General features: G+C 47.0%; 1 protein-coding gene across 1 annotated transcript; it reads right to left on the bottom strand.

Moving 5' to 3' along the window:
• Positions 1–471: 471 nt before the first annotated feature.
• ankfy1 (ankyrin repeat and FYVE domain containing 1) lies at positions 472–19258 on the bottom strand. Its single transcript, XM_062536264.1, has 25 exons — positions 19243–19258; positions 16668–16869; positions 15931–16049; positions 15483–15618; positions 13921–14044; positions 13330–13479; positions 13006–13171; positions 12161–12365; positions 11905–11973; positions 11510–11712; positions 11139–11236; positions 10381–10582; positions 9762–9860; positions 9369–9522; positions 7898–8066; positions 7541–7659; positions 6854–7010; positions 5692–5892; positions 5103–5279; positions 4306–4453; positions 3927–4017; positions 3319–3443; positions 2940–3086; positions 2694–2784; positions 472–2526 (listed from the first exon to the last, which is right to left on the bottom strand). Exons 1-25 carry the CDS (start codon positions 19250–19252, stop codon positions 2394–2396), a joined length of 3495 nt encoding a protein of 1164 aa, XP_062392248.1. The 5' UTR covers positions 19253–19258; the 3' UTR covers positions 472–2393.
• Between the last annotated feature and the right edge of the window lie 485 nt (positions 19259–19743).

A 19743-nucleotide genomic window follows, 5' to 3' on the forward strand; every position in this document is an offset into this window, starting at 1 on the left:
CCGTGCGTCACCCAGATGGGTACTAGCTGCTAGCTACACATTAGCGGTGGTTAATGAGGCTCCCCCTGCACTATGAAGTGATTTGGGTGCCGTGGAAAACACTGTATAAATGCAATGTGTTGTTGTTATGGCTACACACTATGACCTCCAACAGGAGTTGGACACAGCAACACACATAAGATCAACAGCTTGAGCATGGCTCTCTCCATGGCGGCCTAGGGGGGAAACTCTTTTTGATCTATTACTGTTAGGCCTGACATGAAAGAAGATGGATGGGTTTTTCACCTGATGATATTGCTGAGAAATTGGGCTCATAAATAAAGAATTGTCCAAAGAGCCGAAATTTAATTTCCCAGACTAGAGGATTTTCTGTGTTCACATTAGTATGAACAAATTAACCTTCATTGAAAGACCTGCCTTATCATTTACACAGATAATGGAAAATAAGAAAAGATGTGAACACAGTTATTTCAGGCTATTTTTTATTATTATGACCTTTATGTAAAGTTGTCCTCCCTTTCTTGAAAAGGATACTAGAGGAAGTGACAGGCTAGATATCTGAGCATACAGATACGATACAATGTGCATAAAAGATTAAACAATGTGCATAAAAGATTAAGAGGCGAGATTTAGGTTTGTCACATAGACAAAAAAGCACAAACTGCATTAAGTACAAAACAGTTGTAGTGGTCAAAAATATCATACATTTTATCTGTACAATTTAACAATACCTAGAGCGGACCATAGACTGATCAGAAATGTCAAAATGTAATTTGATAAAGTGCACCTGTTCAGCTCTGTCACGGAGAAGCATTTTAAAACATGATAGGTCAAGATAACATTTGAATTTATGCAAAAATCAAAAGTACAAAAAAATATAGAGCAAGATCTCCCACAACTCACACACATAGGCCAAAGACTGAATGGAATGGATCCTTTGGTGCCCTCAAAGAGCAATGAACATGATTATGATAGAACAACAAACACTAAGGCTGCAAATTAAATGTCATGCATATGCATAGTAGGTATGTCATCCAACTGTTTTGTTCCACCTGAAGGACAGTCTTTACTTGAGATGTTTACAGAGAAACAAAACCTAAAAGTAAATAAGCTGATTCCGCAAGTGCAGTTCTTATTACCCACGCAGCTGCAAACTCTGAGATGGATCCAGATCCAACTCTGATCCATTCCAGATTGCACTACTTCATGGGTAATAAATACTGAAAATCATAAAGGGGATGGAAATAATGTTCACAGACAAAAATGTAGGCATATGAATCAACAATGCCAAAGTCGACCTGTTCATAACGGCCCTTTGAACTGTTGACAAAAGCCTTTGAACGTATACGAAGATGCAAGACAGGGCTGGCAAGGCGATGTTCATTTTACGAGTAAATACACTTCCTCTTTATTGTATTAGTGTTATACCACTTCACACTTCAATGAATCGTTGACTAAAAATGATAGTTTCAGAAAACATGTTTTGTTCCTGAAACACAGTATGCCTGGCCCACAGCACAGCCAGAACCAGCAGCGTTCCCTCAGGACTTGAGAGCTTAGGGACTGAACCAGGAAATCATTCCGAACATTTGAGGTGGACCTATGCCCTTTGGCTCAGCATTATAATGTTTTTTTTGGAGACAGTTACACACATTCCTCTAATTAGGGCCACTGGCCCGTCCCGTTAACAAACACCTTCCTGCCGCACACAGGAGACTAACAAACAAAATCTTTTCAGTGTGAGGATTTATCCACGGCATGTGGTGCTGTGAACTTGTTTGCGATAAACAATGAGTTCGAATGTTGATTGAGAATGTCTTGCCTTGCGCTGTGTATCATCGGGTATGCACCCGTTTGTGAATGACGAATCTGTGGGTTTTTAAATGCTAAACGTAAAATTATATCAACGTCTTATCATGACTTGGCTTGGTCTCTCAAATACCATCTCATCCAACTTCATCTAATCTGTAATACTCACAATGCATGACCGTGATAGATCCGAGGTTCATTACATGGGACTTGGCAGCAACCTTGGAATCGCCTTCATCATCAGCTAAGCCGCTTTCTCCTTCTAACGCTTTGTCAGGTTGATCCCCCAGATGATGGTGCACTTCTAAAAAAGTACAGCTATAACATACACATCGCTTGATTTTTTTTTTGTTCGTTTGTCGTTTCCTCTGACAGACTGGAATAGTACAGTAAGTTGTGGTCCAAATACATATATATTTATATATATTTTTTTGTCCAGGGCTTCTTTTTTTTTTTCTTTGCCACTTCATTCCATTGGCATGTGCCACACCTCGGTGCCAACCTGCCTCTCTGGCGCAGCGACTGATGCCCTCCACTCTCGGCGACGGTGGTGGTGGTGGTGGTGGTGGTGTTCGTGTTGAGTGTTAGGACACCCCGCCCAGAGTCAGCACGTCGAAGCAGATGTCGCACACGCGCACGGGTTTGTTCAAATCAAACTTGATGATGGGGATCTCCTTCACAGAGCACTTGTGGCAAAGCAAGCGTCCACAGTGGCGGCTGAGGTGGAGACACAGAGAAGGGGAAAACATTTAGTAAAGAAATGGATATTGTATCGTATCGTATCGTATCGTATCGCATCGCTATCGATATCGATCGATATCGATCATATCATATGTTATACCATATCATATATCATAACAATTTTGTTGGAGGCCAATGCTTACCAGTGGTGTTTTCTTGTGGTTACTCCGAACTTGGCTGCGCACTCATAGCAGTTTGATCCATCACACCATGGAGGCTCTTTGGATAGCATATCTGCACAAGGAGAGGGAGGGAAAAAAAGAATACACAATCTCACTCCGAGCTCCCTTCCACAATCATCTCACTGGACACACCATGCTGCCCACACTACACGAGCAGTGCCAGTGTGTTGACAGATGGGCATTGGGCATCTAGGAGCCTTTGCTTACCTAGAAGGCGGAAGAGCAGCTGCTTGGTTGCCACCTGGTAGTTGAAGATGTTGACGCCCTGGTTGTTGTTGACGCCCAGACGAGCGCCTGACCTCACGATGGCACGGCACAGGTTGGCGTTTCCTTTCATGTAGGCTAACAGAAGAACTGAGCGGCGGACACGTGGACACACACACACACACACACACACACACACACACACACACACACACACACACACACACACACACACACACACACACACACACACACACACACACACACACACACACACACAAAATTAACCTGGGATCAGGAATGTTCCTAGTACACATCTGCCTTGAGCCCTCAGTCGATCATGGCCACGGTGTCCGGATAAATTCACAGTGTGTGCACTCACCCGTGTTCCCTTCATTGTCCGGTTTGTCCAGGGGGTATTCAGGCATGCACTCCAGGAAGAGCTCGAAGATGGCCGCAGCGTTTTCCTTCCCGTAATGGCCCAGTACATGCATTGGTGACTGGCCCCTGGAAATCAATAGGCATTAAGTGCAGGCATATGTACACATGTAATGGCAGCTCATATTTCGAGACACAGCTGTCTAGGATATTCTGGGCTAAACTATCTCATCTAATACCACCTGGTTATATTAGCTGACCACACAGTGCTAATGAGGATTTGTTTTTAATAACATCCCCTCAAGGGACATGAATCATGCCAAGAAGGTTGAGTCTCAAATTGAGAATATGTGCTGCTGGTGCAATACAAAATATGCAATGGTTAAGACAAATGCAAAGTTGAGGAGAGGTTTTCCTGCTGAGAGCAAGAGAGAGGTAGGAGTGTGTGTGTGTGTGTGTGTGTGTGTGTGTGTGTGTGTGTGTGTGTTCACCTTAGATTGTAGGCCTCCACATATGTGCTGGTGCAGGTGCAATAGAAAATGTGATAAGATGAATTAAATTAAAATTGAGAGAGAGAGAGAGAGATGTGTGTGTATGAGTTTGAGTGTTCACCTTAGATTGTAGGCCTCCGCGTCTATGTTGGACTCTGTGAGGAGCACTCGTACGTTGCCCAGACGACCATGCATCACAGCCAAGTGCAGCGCTGCGAACAGCCACGAGGAGAACAGTGAGTTAAGTAGGTGAGCCAGTGAGCAAGAGGGGAAAGAAACACTTCATGGCCAAAAACACACATTCACACACCACTCAACCAACCATCACTCAGCCTCACAGAACAACAGTCAGCTTCTCTCAATGACCATGCAGTGATGTAGCTCATGACCCAGACAGTGTCACCGGATCAGTGGAGGACCAGACAGACTCTCAACGGGGCATGAATGGTAGTGGTGGTGGTGTGTGTGTGTGTGTGTGTGGGGGGGGGCACACCACTCACCGTTGTTGCCGTTCTCGTCGACGGCGGTGAAGTCGACGCCGTTCTCCAGCAGCACGGAGCAGATGGTGGCCAGGTCCTGCTGGGCGGCCAGGTGCAGCGCGGTCTGCCGGTGTTTGGTCAGCTCGTTCACTTTGGCCCCCGCCAGAAGCTGCACACGGCAACACACACACACACACACACACAAAAGAGTGAGCGCTGGAGCATAGGTACCGCTTAGCTACAGTCGGGAAACACACACACACACAAAGAGCGAGTGCCTGAGCATAGGTACTGCTTAGCTACCGTCGGGGGTAAACACACACACACACACACACACACACACACACACACACACACACACACACACACACACACACACACACACACACACACACACACACACACACACACACACACACACACACACACACACACACACACACACACACACACACACACACACACACACACACACACACACACACACACACACACACGTTTTCAGAGCTACACAGAGCAAGATTATATTCCCATCACAGGCTTTTCGCAGGCTGCGGTCAGGTCAGGTCAGGTCTGCATATTGCTGTTCTCAAGTAAGACTACATTTTACTGGGTTGACCGACATGGCTCACATATGCAGGGGGGTCTTACAAAGACCTCAGGAACTCAGGAACCAAGAACCCTGATTAGCATCCACCATAACAAGGGCTGGTATAGTAGGAGACCATGCAAACAGGTACACACAATATACAATCACACAGGCGGGAAACTGACCACGAGCGGTCACTCAGACAAACAACAGCACTTTGGCGGCTCACCAGATTGCGGACGATGATCTCTGAGCCGGCCTGCACGGCCAGGTGGAGCGGGGTGAGCTTGGCGGCGTCCTGGACTCTGGAGTTCACGTTGGCCTGGACGCTGATCAGGAACAGGACGCTCTCGATGTCGGAGTTCTGCACGGCCACGTGCAGGAAGTTGCGTCCTTTGTTGTCCACCTGCGCAATAGGAGAGGGTTTGTGTGAGTGGCGACTGATGACAAAATATCTGGACCAAAACACCTGGATCTGAAGAGATGTTTTCATAGATTCGGATTAACTCTGTTTTAAAAAAGAAAAACATCCCATGCTAGCCCAAAATGGCCACTTGCTATGGACCTGACAGCATAGTCTACAATTCTTTCCCTTCCCACATACAGTACAAAAACATGTGAATGGATATTGGTGTAAGTGCACATGGTTTGACCACACACGCACACACACACACACACACACACACACACACACACACACAAAGACACACACAGACACACACAGACACACACACCAACACACACACCAACACACACACACCAACATACACACACCAACACACACACACCAACACACACACACCAACACACACACACACCTGCTCGGCTGCTCCCGGCTCTCTCTTGAGGATGGCCTCGGCGGCCTTGTTGTTCTTGTGGGTCATGGCGCAGGCGAAGGGGGTCATGCCCTGGCGGTCGCGCAGGTTCAGCCGGATGTCCGGGTGCGAGATGAGCAGCTGGATGATGACGGCGTGCTGGTTGCTGATGGCCACGTGGATGGGCGCCCGGCCCTCGGCGTCCTGACCAATGGCAGAGGGGACGGGAGAGCAGAGGGAGGGGTCACAGAGAGGCAGGGATCAAGGGGGTCAGGGAGTTCTGATGGGGGTTCCATTCTATTCAGCTATACTCCGCTCCACTGCACTTTGGCAGCAATGTCATTTAAATCTACTAACAAAGTTCTTCAAAATCCCCTTGCAAAAGTTCAAAAATGTAATTTGAGTACAGACATGACACCATTACAACCAAACATCTGTCACCAAGTAAAAAAGTGATCTTGGGATCTTGTGCAGCAAAAAACAGACCAGTTATTCCCCACATCACCTCCCTAACATCCCCCCCACCCCCATGGTGGAACCACAGCTCAGAGACTAAAGGCCGGCGCCCACCGGACACGAACGCGACGCGATGCGACAAGAAAAAAAAAAAAAAAAAAGAGAACTCCATTGTTATTAACGGAGCAAAGCCCACTAGAAACGTCCAAGCCCACTAAAAATGTCTGCCGAGTGGCAGCCGCTCAGGGTTAGAAAACCGTTCTAATATCCTGTGCGTCAAGCCCACACCGCTTAACGGTGTGTCCGGTGGCTGCTGACCTTAACTCTACTATATAAAAATGATCTTGGGATCTTGTGCAGCAAAAAACAGACCCGTTTAATCCCCACAATCACCTTCCTAACATTCCCCCACCCCCTATGGAAGAACCACAGCTCAGAGACTAAAGGGCCGTTCACACCAAGAACGATAACGATAATAACTATAAAAGCGTCCACACTGGCCAACGATAAGAAAAGTCTCTTCTCATGTTAATGAATGTGATGGCTAGAATATTTTGGGTTCTGATTGGCTGTTAGCTTTTTACCGTTCTCAAAATCGCTCTGAAAGTGATCAGCAACGATATCGTTCTTCATGTCGTTATCGTTCTTGGTGTGAACGGCCCTTAACTCTACTATATGTGTGTGAGAGATTGGGAGGCGTGAGACTGACCTGTGCGTTGACGTTGGCCCCAAACTCCAGCAGGCACTGCACCACCTCCTCCAGGCCCCAGCAGCCCGCCAGGTGCAGCGGGCTCTGGCCGTCACGAGCCTCCTCGTCCCCCTCGCCGTTAGCGCCGGGCTGCCGCGGGCTGTTCACGTCACACCCACTGTACACACATTCACACATTCACACACGTTTACATCACACACACACACGTTCACATCACACACACACACACACGTTCACATCACACACACACACGTTCACATCACACACAGACACAGACACAGACACAGACACAGACACAGACACAGACACAGACACAGACACAGACACAGACACAGACACAGACACAGACACAGACACACACACGTTCACATCACACACACGCACAGACACACACACACAGAGAGTTGGGGGAGCAGAAATCAGACAGAATACTACAATACTACAACGAGCATGTAGGTAATATCTGGCCTGCAATGACCAACCAGTGGGGGTGACTACCCATCAAACACTCCACACACACCCGCATAACGGTTCCCTTTACAACTCCTACACAGATGCAACCAGGAGTCACAAACAGTACCAGGTAAAATAGTCTTAAACTATATAAAATAAGACACAATGCAATCACTATTTTCATTCAATAGGAAGTCTAGCAATTACAGGAGTAGTGTAAGGACGAGCACCGACCTGCGAATCAGGAAGCAGGCGGTCACCTCGTTGTTCTCGTCGATGGCGCGATGGAGGAGGGTCTGCTGGCACCCCCCGGGGCCCGGACTCCAGCAGGTGGCATCACAGCCATGCCTGACCTATCAGGAGCAAGCACTCGAAGCATTAACCAATGGCATGCTGACAAACGTGTACGCTCAAACCCCAAACAAACACACACACACAAATAATTAGACTGACGAGCCAAAAAAAGACACAACTTCTTCCAGGAATGTGCAACTGCTTTAGCTTCCTGTTTCCTGACCACCCTTCTAGTGATTTGTACTGGACAATACTTGACCATAAAAGTTCATGGCCACTGTGGCCCCTCGTCCTTACCAGTGTCGAGGCGATGTCCTCTAGGTTGCTCTGCAGGGCCAGCCACAGTGGGGGGTTGCCGTTCTCATCGGCCACAGACATGTCCGCCCCGCGCGTGCACAAGGCATCCACCACTAGAGGGAGCTGGTTGCTTATGGCCAACTGCAGAGCTGTCTGTCCGTCCGTGGTCCTGAGCAGAGAGACAGAGACAGTCACATTTCAGTTACTTTTCACTATGGACGTCACTGCAATGGCAGAGCATAAGAATGACCAGTTCAAATCTTCAACAGGAGTAACACATAGCCACAATTACAAGGACGCTTCTATTCCAAATTCCGAAAATCGAGTATTGGACTAGTTGCACAAAAGGCTCTTGGTTTCCTGGTGAGCCAGGTGTGTTTGAACCTGACGCTATTCTGAATGTAATTAGTGTCTACACGTCTTTCTAAATCGTAACGTGCTGATTCACTAGGTGCACCCAACTGGGTCTGTGTAGACGCTAATTACATTCAGAGTAACAGCAGAATTCAAACACACCTGGCTCCACAGGAAATAAACAAGCTCACTGAGAGACTTTCATGCAACTAGTCAATGGCTCAATCGGTATAAAAACACATCACACGTCACATAAACACCTCAATTGGAAAGAATATCCCTGATCTGATCAGAATTTTAATCACAATGAAAGGTGGTGTAGTCTGCTCCTATTCCGAATGAACACCGATGTACTGTATATGGTCATTCAGATTGAGTGCTGTATCTTCTCAAGGAAAAGTAGACAACAACAGCTATTCCAATCACAGATTCTAAAGTGCTTGAGAGCACCTGATCGAAATGGAACACATCCCATGTAAGCAGACGGCAGCAATTTTCAACTTTATTTCAAATTATTCAACTGGAATAATTTAGTCGTAATGACAACAACAACAAAAAAATAACCTGTCCATAAAAACATGGCTATTGATTATACTCGCTAACACACACAGCTTCAGACACCATGGACACATAGCTGTTCTTATTATACTTTCTAGTCCACTTGGAGTCCGTCCGTGCACAGTTGGTGCCCTTGAAGTGCAGACAGGACATCAGAGCTGTGCGCATCTCACACCCTCTGGCGACAAAATCTGTGTCGTTCGGACTCTAGTGGACCCTGGTGTCCTCGCGGACGCTCAAAGTATAACGCCGGACTAAGTCCACTAAACATCCATGCCCATGAGGCATTGGACCCCATCATTCACAACATACAGGGTGCCTCTCATTTGGTCTTTTATACACCCTCCCTTCCTTCCTCGATCCTCGTCCTCACTGATCTAGATAAAGAATGATGGGGCGGCAACAATGGGATAGTCTATCCAGTGTTAGTTATAGATCAGTGAGAACGAGCCTCGAGGACCGAGCATCGAGGATCGAGGAGAGCGTTTGAGAGCCACCCACAGTGAGAGAGTGCAGGGCGACTAGTTTGCTGGCCCCTTTGTTCTGATGGCGCCGGTACCTGACGTTGATGTCCGCCTGGTGCTCCAACAGGAAGAGGGCGCTCTTGCTGTCCTGCCTCTGGATGGCCATGTGTAGGAGGGTCTGCCCGTCTGACATGGGGTCGTTAATGGCGGCTCCAGAGCCCAACAGCTGGGCCGCAATCGTGTGCATACCTAGTGAGGTCAATAAAAAAAACACACATAAGGTGTAACATGTTTGCCTCTCCATGCTAATGTTAATTTTCATTTCAATCAATTAATGTTCATTGAGCTTTGTTGACATGTGTTTTAAGCACGTAAACTGACCTACATTCATGTGTTGATTACATAACATCCCATGGTTACTGATTACTTCAGTGATACACTTCTGAATTTGAGGTTTGAGACATCGGTTTGATCAAAGACGAGCCTACCTGTCCATAGGGCAAGACCCAACACGGTCTGATCCATGGAGTCTTTGAGACTGAAGTCTGGAATGATCTGTAGGTTGTTGGTGGCGTGGAGTGCGTTAGCTGCAAGTCAGTACAAACGTTTGTGATTAGGACTCAAAATAATACAAACTCATGCTCCAACATGCTCCAGCACAACGTGATGATGATGATTAATAATTATTGCATCAATCCATCAACAAGTGTTCAGGTTAGCTTTTGATCATTCGTTTCAACTCAGCTTCATCATAACATCATAACTGAAAAGTAGGTCTCAACTCTCAAAATCCTTTCTAGAGCCCAGCTTGCATTTGACCCTTGACCTCCCGAAAGCAAGCATTAGGGCAAGAGCATGTCTGTGGGTGCCTCTCGTTTGTCTTTTATAGATCCTCCCTTCCTTCCTCGGTCCTCGTGCTCACTGATCTAGATAAAGAATGACGTGGCGGCAACAATGGGATAGTCTATCCAGTACTAGCTATAGATCAGTGGGAACGAGCCTGGAGGACCGAGCATCGAGGATCGAGGAGGGATGTTGAGAGGCACCCTGTGTAACAGGTGCTTGTCAGGGAGCGATGTTGGGGGGGGGGGGGGGGGGGGGGCGTACCTTTCTGCTCCAGGATGACGGACACCACGTCGGGGTGGTTGTAGGCGATGGCCATGTGGAGGGGGCTCTGGAGGGAGACGCGCTCCCCGCTCTCGGGCACGGCGCTCTCGGTCTGCAGGTTGGGGTTGGCCCCCTGCTGGAGCAGCTCGGCCGTCAGGTTGGCCAGGCCACAGCGGCACGCCGTGTGGAGCGGAGTCTCTGCCTACGGCGGGAGGAGAGGGACAAAAAAGGATGGCGTTGAGCCATGTTGTGTGACGCACGCAAGACGAGATACAAAGCAGCTCACACTGTGAATGTTGAGCTAACGTTTTCACCAGTTTTAATCTGGAAAAGTTTTTTTTATACAGAGCAACTTGCGAAAAAACAAACAAACACATACAGCTATCAAATTGAACAATAGAGTTGGTTTACCAAGCTTATGACCAGACTCACAATCAAGGATAAGATACATGAAATTTAAAGTACTTGTACATAAGAGTACAAGTATTTCTCTGCTACAATTCTGTAAAATACCAGCCATCAGATTCAGCTTGTGTCCCAGCTATCCTGAGATGACACAGTGTGACAACAACACCAAGGCCACATGGCCAGTTCACAGCAAGGTTCACGTCATGTGAGCATATTTGCACAAGGTATACATTCACACAGCTAGGTCTTTTTCTTTACTCTGGAGTCTAGACAGACACTTCACACAATCACACACGCACACACACACACACATACACACACACACACACACACACTCCTTCACTGCTTACCCATTTGTTAGTGTGGTTGACCTTCGCTCCATGGGTGGCCAAGAACAGAGCCGCAGCCTCGCTGTTGGCAAGGGATGCCCTCTGCATAAGGCAGTTATCTAGTAGCACAGGAGACAGTTACAATTCAAACACACACACACACACACACACACACACACACAGGTAGAGGCAAGCACCAAGAATTTCACCTTGGATCCCAATCTAAAAATAGACCCAATTTTTTTTTTTTTTTTTTGGTCATGGGATTCCAGGTGCTATTAATCATATCTGCAGACAACACAGGAAGACAAGATCATTTGGAGGATGCGGCTGGGCTGTGTGTGTGCACGCGCGTGTGTGTGTGTGGAGGGTGGACACTCTGTTGGCCGTACCTGTGGCTGAGTCTGGAGCATCGGGGTTGCTGCCCCTCTGGATGAGCTGGGCCGCAAAGCTGTTCTCGTCGAACGTCGTGCCGTTGACCACCGGCGCGTTGTCTTCGAAGGGGTTGACGGAGGGGTCGGAGGCCACCGTGATGTACTGGATCGCCAGCCAGAGCGCCGTGCTGCCCTCATGGTCCATCAGCTCCAGATCTAACCTGGGGAGGGGCGGACACAGCAGGGTTATAAACTGGGCAGGCGACTGTGAGTGAGGTGGGGTCTGATTGGATGGTTCGGTGTGTTGGTGTGAGTGAGGTGGGGCCTGATTGGATGGTTCAGTGAGTTGGTGTGAGTGAGGTGGGGTCTGATTGGATGGTTCGGTGTGTTGGCGTGAGTGAGGGAGGACTTACTGTTTACACTGGAGTAGCTGCTTGAATACTGGCTCGTTTCCTGAAACCACAGCTTCATGCAAAGGGGTTCTGAGGAAAAGTTTAGAGAAATACAATCAAACTTCTGCTTTCATTTAACCAATGTGAAACTGATAACAGCCAACAACCAAAGCATAAAAAAAAACATTACTGTTGTCTTTCTCCCCTTAAAGGACCCGTATCATCTCAAATCAAATGAGTTGACGTCTTCAGTAAGGGTTTGGACTACATTACCCACCTGCCCTTGCTGTTTTGCATGTTGGCATTGGCTCCGGCCTTGAGCAGGGCCTCTGCGATGCTGGCCATGCCCTTCATGACCTCCTCGCTGTGCTTCTTGGGGCTGAAGGAGCACACCAGGTGCAGCGGCGTCTCCACCGCCCCCACCGTGGCCGCGTTCACCTGCGCCGAGTGCCGGATCAGGAAGATGGAGGCAAACTCATCCCCTGTGGATTCCAGTCAATTCAGCTCAGCTTGATCGATACGGTTATGGTATTTAGTAGATGCTTTTTTCCAAAGCGACATACAAATAACAATAATACAACAGCTCAGTTTAATAGTAAACAATTTAGAAGTTGGTAATACTACATTAAGGAGAATAGCAATTATAAACAATATAGCACCATAACAAAAATACACTTTACAGGAGCCAGCTTGAACATGAGTCTACAGGTGATGATACATGACCAACTTTTTGAGCAATGTTGCTGGGCAACAACATAACCAGTTCCACATAGTCTGATTGGATGGTCATGAAATGTGCCAACTGATGACTGAAGTGCTTTAGAAAAACAAATGTTGCCCAATATCAATGGGAACATGCCAAACCCCAATACTTAGGAACACTGCTCTGCATCATTGCACAACACATTGCATCATCATCTTAAAAAAGTAAACACTAAGGTGAATGAGGCAAGAGAAGAACACTCCCTTCTAGGACGAAAGCTTGGATCAAGACAAGAGGCAAGATCAACAGCATGGCACATCTTTTTTCCCTCATTTTTTCGTTTCAAACATGGGACACATGCACACTTCATTCAGCTGGGGCTGTTTCCACTTAGCCAGAGGGTCAACACGTCTTCCTACCTCGCTGGATGGCTTTGTGTAGGAGGCTCCAGCCACTCTGATCCACCATGTCTACGTCGGCCTTGTTGTTGACCAGGGTGGTGGCTATGCTCTCCAGCTTGCGAGACAGGGCCAAGTCCAGAGCCAGGTCTCCATTGTTGTCGAGCTCGTTCAGCTTCCCTGGCAGCTAAGAACAGGACCGTTCGTTCCAAGTTAGACTCATTTGACTTCTGTCAGCATTCTGCATATTATATAACATGACAGCAGCTTTCTTCAAAATGCTTTACTGTTAACATACACCAGTCATGGAGGACATGGAGCAGGGGGAATAGGAACGTCACACACCTGTGCGTCCATCTCGATGAGGTAGAGGAAGACCACGTCTTCGCGCTCCACCTTGATGGCTTTGTGGAGAGGGAACTCCGTCTTGGACTTGATCATCTTGTAAAGCAGCTGCGCGCTCATGGTGGTGAAGTCCTCTTTCCTCAGGTCGTCCTGCGGGGGCACAAGTCACAGACAGAGACCACTTCAGTAATGGGATGAGATCATTACTCATGCGGAGAGTGACGGCCCCATCTCTGCCATTACTCACAGCTCACAGGGAGGGCACACTACACACCAGTAGTGAAGCCACTATACAAATGAATGTGTCAGAGCGCTTTGCCAATCCCCTGGGAATCCAATTATCTTGTCAAATGCCTTTAATCGCAGGTCGAGCTAATAGTGATGTAAGACTTGATTTAGCCTCTTACACGGCAGGAGTCAAGCCGTGCAAAATCCGCCAGGGCGTAAAAACAACCTGAACCTGATGTGAAGTCTTCGACGCTCGACCAAAGCGATGTGGACGACCTGTGCGACTGCTTCTGGACTGCGATGAGGTCCAGTGGCAGTGGAGCGGGTGGCTGCGGAGAAGACGGACGACGGAGGCGGACTCACCCAGTGGCTGGCGATGATCTCCCCGCAGTAGTTCATCAGCGTGGCGGCGTCCAGCTCCTCGGCCGTCTGGTAGAAGCGGATGCAGTTCCTCACGTTGACCGACGACATCACACCTTTCTCACACCTGCCACACCATACACACCAGGTTATCACTTCAGCAGATTACAAACCATTCATCCTCAGTTACAAGTGGAGAGGAAGTGAGAGATGTAAAGAGAAGCCAGGAGACCAGAGAGTGACTGTACTTTCCAGTAAAGGCTTCCTCACTTCAAATTCTAAAAACTTTGGTTAATATGACATGACTAAAATGATTATACAATTAATCTGGGAGCACAAAGTCTCATTTTAATTAGCCCATGACATACAGACAAGAGGTTTTCGTATTGTCAGGCATAAAAACAAATACATCAAGTTCAAAAGTAGAGTGTGAACCAAACAATAAATGGTTAAGTGTGAAGTGTGAAGTGATATGCACACACACCCACACAAGTCACACCTTCTGGAGGACTGAGTGATATTATTAATAGACTACAACACATTCTGGCAATGTAGAAAAAACCCAAAATATTGCTGAGTCATAATAATAGTGTTAGCCCAGGAACATGTATGAGGTAGAGGGCAAATTGCCCAGCACGTAGCACAGGACTTAGGCCCCGCATGCTCCTAAGTTCCTAAAGCCCCAAGTTCCTCAGTCCTGCTTAGGCACATGCTGGAACACAAGCAACAGCCATCACTTCATCTTGCACTGTTAATGCAAGATTTGTCACAGCGTGGTCAAATCAGCCTGTTCCTGACTCGACACACTTTGATCAGGGTGTCTTTGATGGGGTAGCTGACACAGGGGCGGGAGACCCTGTCCAAGATTATTATCAATTTGACACCACTTCCCTCTTAACCACCGCTTCCAAAGTAATTAGTCTCAAGGGCATAATTTAATGACTGATAAAAATGAGCGTTTATGACAAAGGCTGCCCACATTTGCAGACACACTGCTAGACTTGGCACCACTCTGTTCACACCTACAACACCTACAGAGGAAAATAACATCCCCTGACATTTAGAAACGCCACACTTAACAAGCATCCAGCATTGACATTCAGCAAACACTAGGTAAGAGCAGATTGAGTTTAAAGGTGCAACAGCAACATTCAGCAACCACTGGTAAGATGAGACAGAGTTTTGAGGGTGTGATAGGCTGCATTATCGTTAAGAAAGAAAGAAAGGAGAAAATCACAGACAATGGTCTAGCATTGATCAAAAAATGACCAAGACAATTTCAGAATAGCAAGCATGCTTCACCTAAGACAATCCTTTTAATGGCATGCTATTCACTGCGCCCATTACTTCTTATTATTGCTTTTTTAAAGGCTGAGCAGGGGGAGGGATGGAGGGAGGGAGGGAAGGAAGGATGGAGGGAGAGAGGGAAGGAGGGAGAGAGGGAAGGAGGGAGGGAGGGAAGGAGGGAGGGAGGGAAGGAGGGAGGGAGGGAGGGAAGGATGGAGGGAGGGAGGGAAGGATGGAGGGATGGAGGGAGGGAGGGCGGTTTGAGGGGTCGTGCCCACCTTTCCCGCAGCAGGTGCAGCTGGAAGCGGTTGGCCAGCTTCATGAGGTCTATGAGGAAGGCATCGTCTTCGCTGAGCTCCAGCTCGTCCGTGTAAGCCCAGCGTAGCATCGCCATGGCAACCTCCGGTTTAGCTTCTAACGAGCCGATCAGTAAGGAGACAGTGTCACGGAGGAGGGAGAAAACGAAGAGGAAAATACACAATAGCCATGATTAGGAGTCCATACTCCACACCAACTGTCATACGGTTTGGCTATCAAACCAACTTTATACACTCCGTGGCATTTTATTTTTGCTGTTAATTCATTCATATCCAAATAATTCACTCAGTCAATATGTTACAATATTAAAACCTTATTTTTCATTTATTCTTGACATACCCTATTGCAAACAGAAGAAAACTCAGTTTAGTCTTCCATGCAAGTCCGTGAATTCCTGACTGCTCTTACCTGACAGGTCCAGTTCGGAGGTGGAGGCCATGTTGGCCAAGCTCCACACATCGCTGCGAGCAGCCAACACAAATTTATGGGCACTGAAGCTCTGGTCTCCAACCTTCACTTTCAAGTCGCTGAGGAGATACCACACAAATAATTAACACAGTTATATAAAATACGATCCACATCCACCCCCACCTTCATAAATAACCAACACACAATACCACAATTTAAACTGCTGAGACAAAAACAAGGCAAACTATTCCTTCATGTAGGTGAGCTAAATGGCTTGTGTGAAAGCATTACTTATGCAGGACACTATTACATTACAAAGCAGCACTGCAACAAAACTACACCAATGGCTGTGAATAATAAGTCATTAAAGACGTCTCTCGCTCACAATCCACCTGCATCTACACTACCCAGGCAAAGCACCATGCAGAGAAGAACCCAGAGAAGAGGTACATGTGGAGCCCCCACTGAGGTGCATTCAAATTGGGCAAACAGTGGCGAACGTTCGTGGTGAACATGTTTTCTTGGAACAGTTAACGTTCGATTTGGTGTGAACATTCTCACAGCAATTACATTGTTGCCTTCGTCAAACTCACGTCCAGTTCCACTGTGTGTTCGTGGAGAGCTGCCTCCTCAGACTGTTTGCGACTGTTCGCAAACGTTCGCCGAAAACTCAAGGCTAACGGAAAAAACTGCTTGCAAATGTTCGTATTTGAATGCGCCTCTGGCCTCAGTCTCACCTGTACTGGTCCTGCTGGTAGAGGTCGGCCACGATGGCCAGCAGGCGGCTGATGAAGGAGTCGCTGGCGGCCGAGGTGCCCGGGCCCGAGGTCTGGGCCGACAGCACGGCGCACTGCCGCTCGGTCTCCACCAGCTTCTGCTGCATCTTCACATACTCCTGCCGCAGCAGGCTCAGGTGCTTCTGCAGCTTCTGCACCTCCTCTGTGAGGGAGGGAGAGAGAGAGAGAGTGTGAGAGAGAGGGGGAAAGAGAGCATGAGAGAGTGAGAGTGAGAGAGAGAGAGAGAGAGAGAGGGGGGGGGGGGAAGGGAGAGAGGGGGGCAGGGACAAGACAGGGACAGAAAACACATCAGTGAAAAGACTGGTCATTGTAGATGCCCAGCAAAGCATGAGGGGAATAGGTAGAGGGTCAGAGTTCAGTTGACTTCCTCAAAGTGAGTGACTACCTGAATGGGAATACCTGAAAGAATCTGTTCCAGGCAGTTTTCCAAAATGGCTAAATTAGTGAATTATGCCACAACCCGCGCTAAAATGGGCTGTTCATCGGAAGGGGATTTATTTCAAACATCAACATCATTAAGATGAAGGAGGAGCATACTACCACTGTTTATGGTTGCTGTTGAAGATACATCAGATTTAAAACTAGGCTATGCCTTCCCTGTTTAGTCTGCCATCAGTCTAAACGAACAACAGATTGCATCCGTGTTAGTATAAGCTGATTGTTCCTGTAGATCACATGGCTGGGCATGATACTATCATGGCCACTGGAGGTTACATTAACACACAGTGAATCAAACAGCCTTCCCCACCAGGAGACAGACCTCTGTGCAGGAATATCTCTGCTGAGCGAGTGAAGTTTCGCGTTCCTGAGAAAGTGATTCATGTCTTTTTTGCACAATCCCTGCAATCGGCAAATCAGAGCTCGACTTCCCTCCTCGTCTCGTCTCAACTTCTGAGACACTCCTGCTTCCTTCCCCCTTCTCTCTTTTGTGGGCCCTCTGTGCCTAGTGGTTTCCACATAGCGCTGATGAGGCAGTTTGCCTTTGCCCGCCCTCGGCACTGGACGAGGCCGACGACTGGCTGGCTAAGGAAGTCACTCCCAACCACCTGACTTGCACTCAACAGGAAAGCTCAATAGTGCAAAAACAGCAAGTTTTGACCGTAATGTGACAAAAGCAAGACCCACAGGACGACATGAACGAGGCCCATAATTCTTATGCAACTTTCACGAATAAAAAAAATCCAATTCTACTAAGTTACCTATCTTGCAAGGAGACTCAAACAGTGCAATAAAGTGTTATTATGGGCACAGGAGAATTGTAGTCACCTGAGAGGTGGGAACAATGAACTCTTTCTGGAAGATTTGAAAAAATAATCATGAAAATGAATGCCATGTCTGCATAAAACACCATTTTCCTTTTTAATGTGAAAGGCAGACTGGACCCCTTGCTGCTTAACCTTTGGACAACAAAACGATAATTGGCAAGACTAATTGGGATTAGTCCTTAATTTAAGGTGGCAAAAGAAAGTTTGAAATGCATTAGACTCTTTCCCTTTTGCTGCACTCAAACCTGTCCCAGTACAGATGCAAACGGCAGGCTGGTGCTGCTGATAGAGATAACTCTGATAATGGCAACGGAAACTTTAACAGTGACAGCGAAGAGACAACCTAAAACTCGTATAGAATTGAATTCCTGAAATCACAACCTATTTCGCAAATTATAATTCTGTTGCTGGGCCTGAACTGCTTTTCGCACACCATTTGATTGATCCCCAAAAAACTGCAGCTCTCATCACATTGTCAACATCATTTTACAGGCACAACGGTGCAACAATTGAACAGCAGTAGGCCTATACTAAATTTGTAACACTCAAAGCAAAGTTACACAGCCAGCCAGCCACCCACTCTAAAATGAATGAGAGTGCAGGCTACTTTATTGCTGCGGTGTCGGCAAGGCAAGTGGTCTCTTTTGTTGAACAGGTTGTTGGAGGACACATTTTGTTGACAAACGAAAAAAACGATTCTGTTAATTAATAACAGATAACAGACAGCACAATTATAAATCCATAGGCCAAAACCCATAGGATATGCTTACCCCACGTGCAATATGCTAATAAACGACAACAGTCCACATTATTTAATAAATACACCAGTTCACTCATTGTCTAACCATTCTCTCTCAAGGGCGACCTATATTAGAATTAACACAACTGGCAACCATAACACTGTAGCGACGCATAATGGTACCTGGCATACACTACGACTTAAAGGGATTTTATTGCAGCAGCATTTTAACACAACCACCGTAGTATGGAGCCACAAGTCACCCGGCAAATTAATAAGCCACAGTACCACCGCCCAACCCACCACTTGACTGACAATCCTAACTCAGGAGGTGAGCTTGGAAAAATTAACATAAAAACGATGACGCCAAAGTAAATCTGAATTATCACCATTCTTTCTACTCGACACGTCTAAGTTTCCATTTTTCATCATGCAGTCGATATCCACACTAAATAACGCCTCGACAAAAGACAGCTTGGGCGTGAAAATATGAAAGAAATCAGTCACATACCTTCCGCCATGTTGGATCCGTGGCTAGTCACCCTCTATCGCGAGAGAACGTAGTCAAGACTATTTGGGCGGGGCAAGAAGCAACTCGTCAGACAAAAACACTCCAATTAAAACCGTATGCAGAAGCTCACAACTATCCATACAATGGTTTTGGTCGTGTCTAGTAGCCTAGGACAGTTCCCTTGGTGAAGAGTAGCCCGCTGTGACAGTTGGCTACCAAAGACCACCACCATGTCCAAATGGCAAGCATAGTAGCCTAGTTTTGTCTAGACCACTCAAAACTGGATGAAGCCACAGATGTCAGAAGTTCATGGAATGAAACTATCTGGGTCATCCTGTTGCATATAATCTCATTCAATTTTAGAATGTCTATCTATCTATCTATATATATATATTCTTTTCAAAGATAAGATTGCATTACAGTGAAGGTTGATATGAACAGTCAAATTGAGCAACGGGGTCCAACAGGGGTGGTTGAGATTGTGGTAATTGAAATGTATCA

The sequence above is a fragment of the Sardina pilchardus genome, chromosome 5 (genome assembly GCF_963854185.1).
Source record: "Sardina pilchardus chromosome 5, fSarPil1.1, whole genome shotgun sequence".
Taxonomy (NCBI): domain Eukaryota; kingdom Metazoa; phylum Chordata; class Actinopteri; order Clupeiformes; family Clupeidae; genus Sardina; species Sardina pilchardus.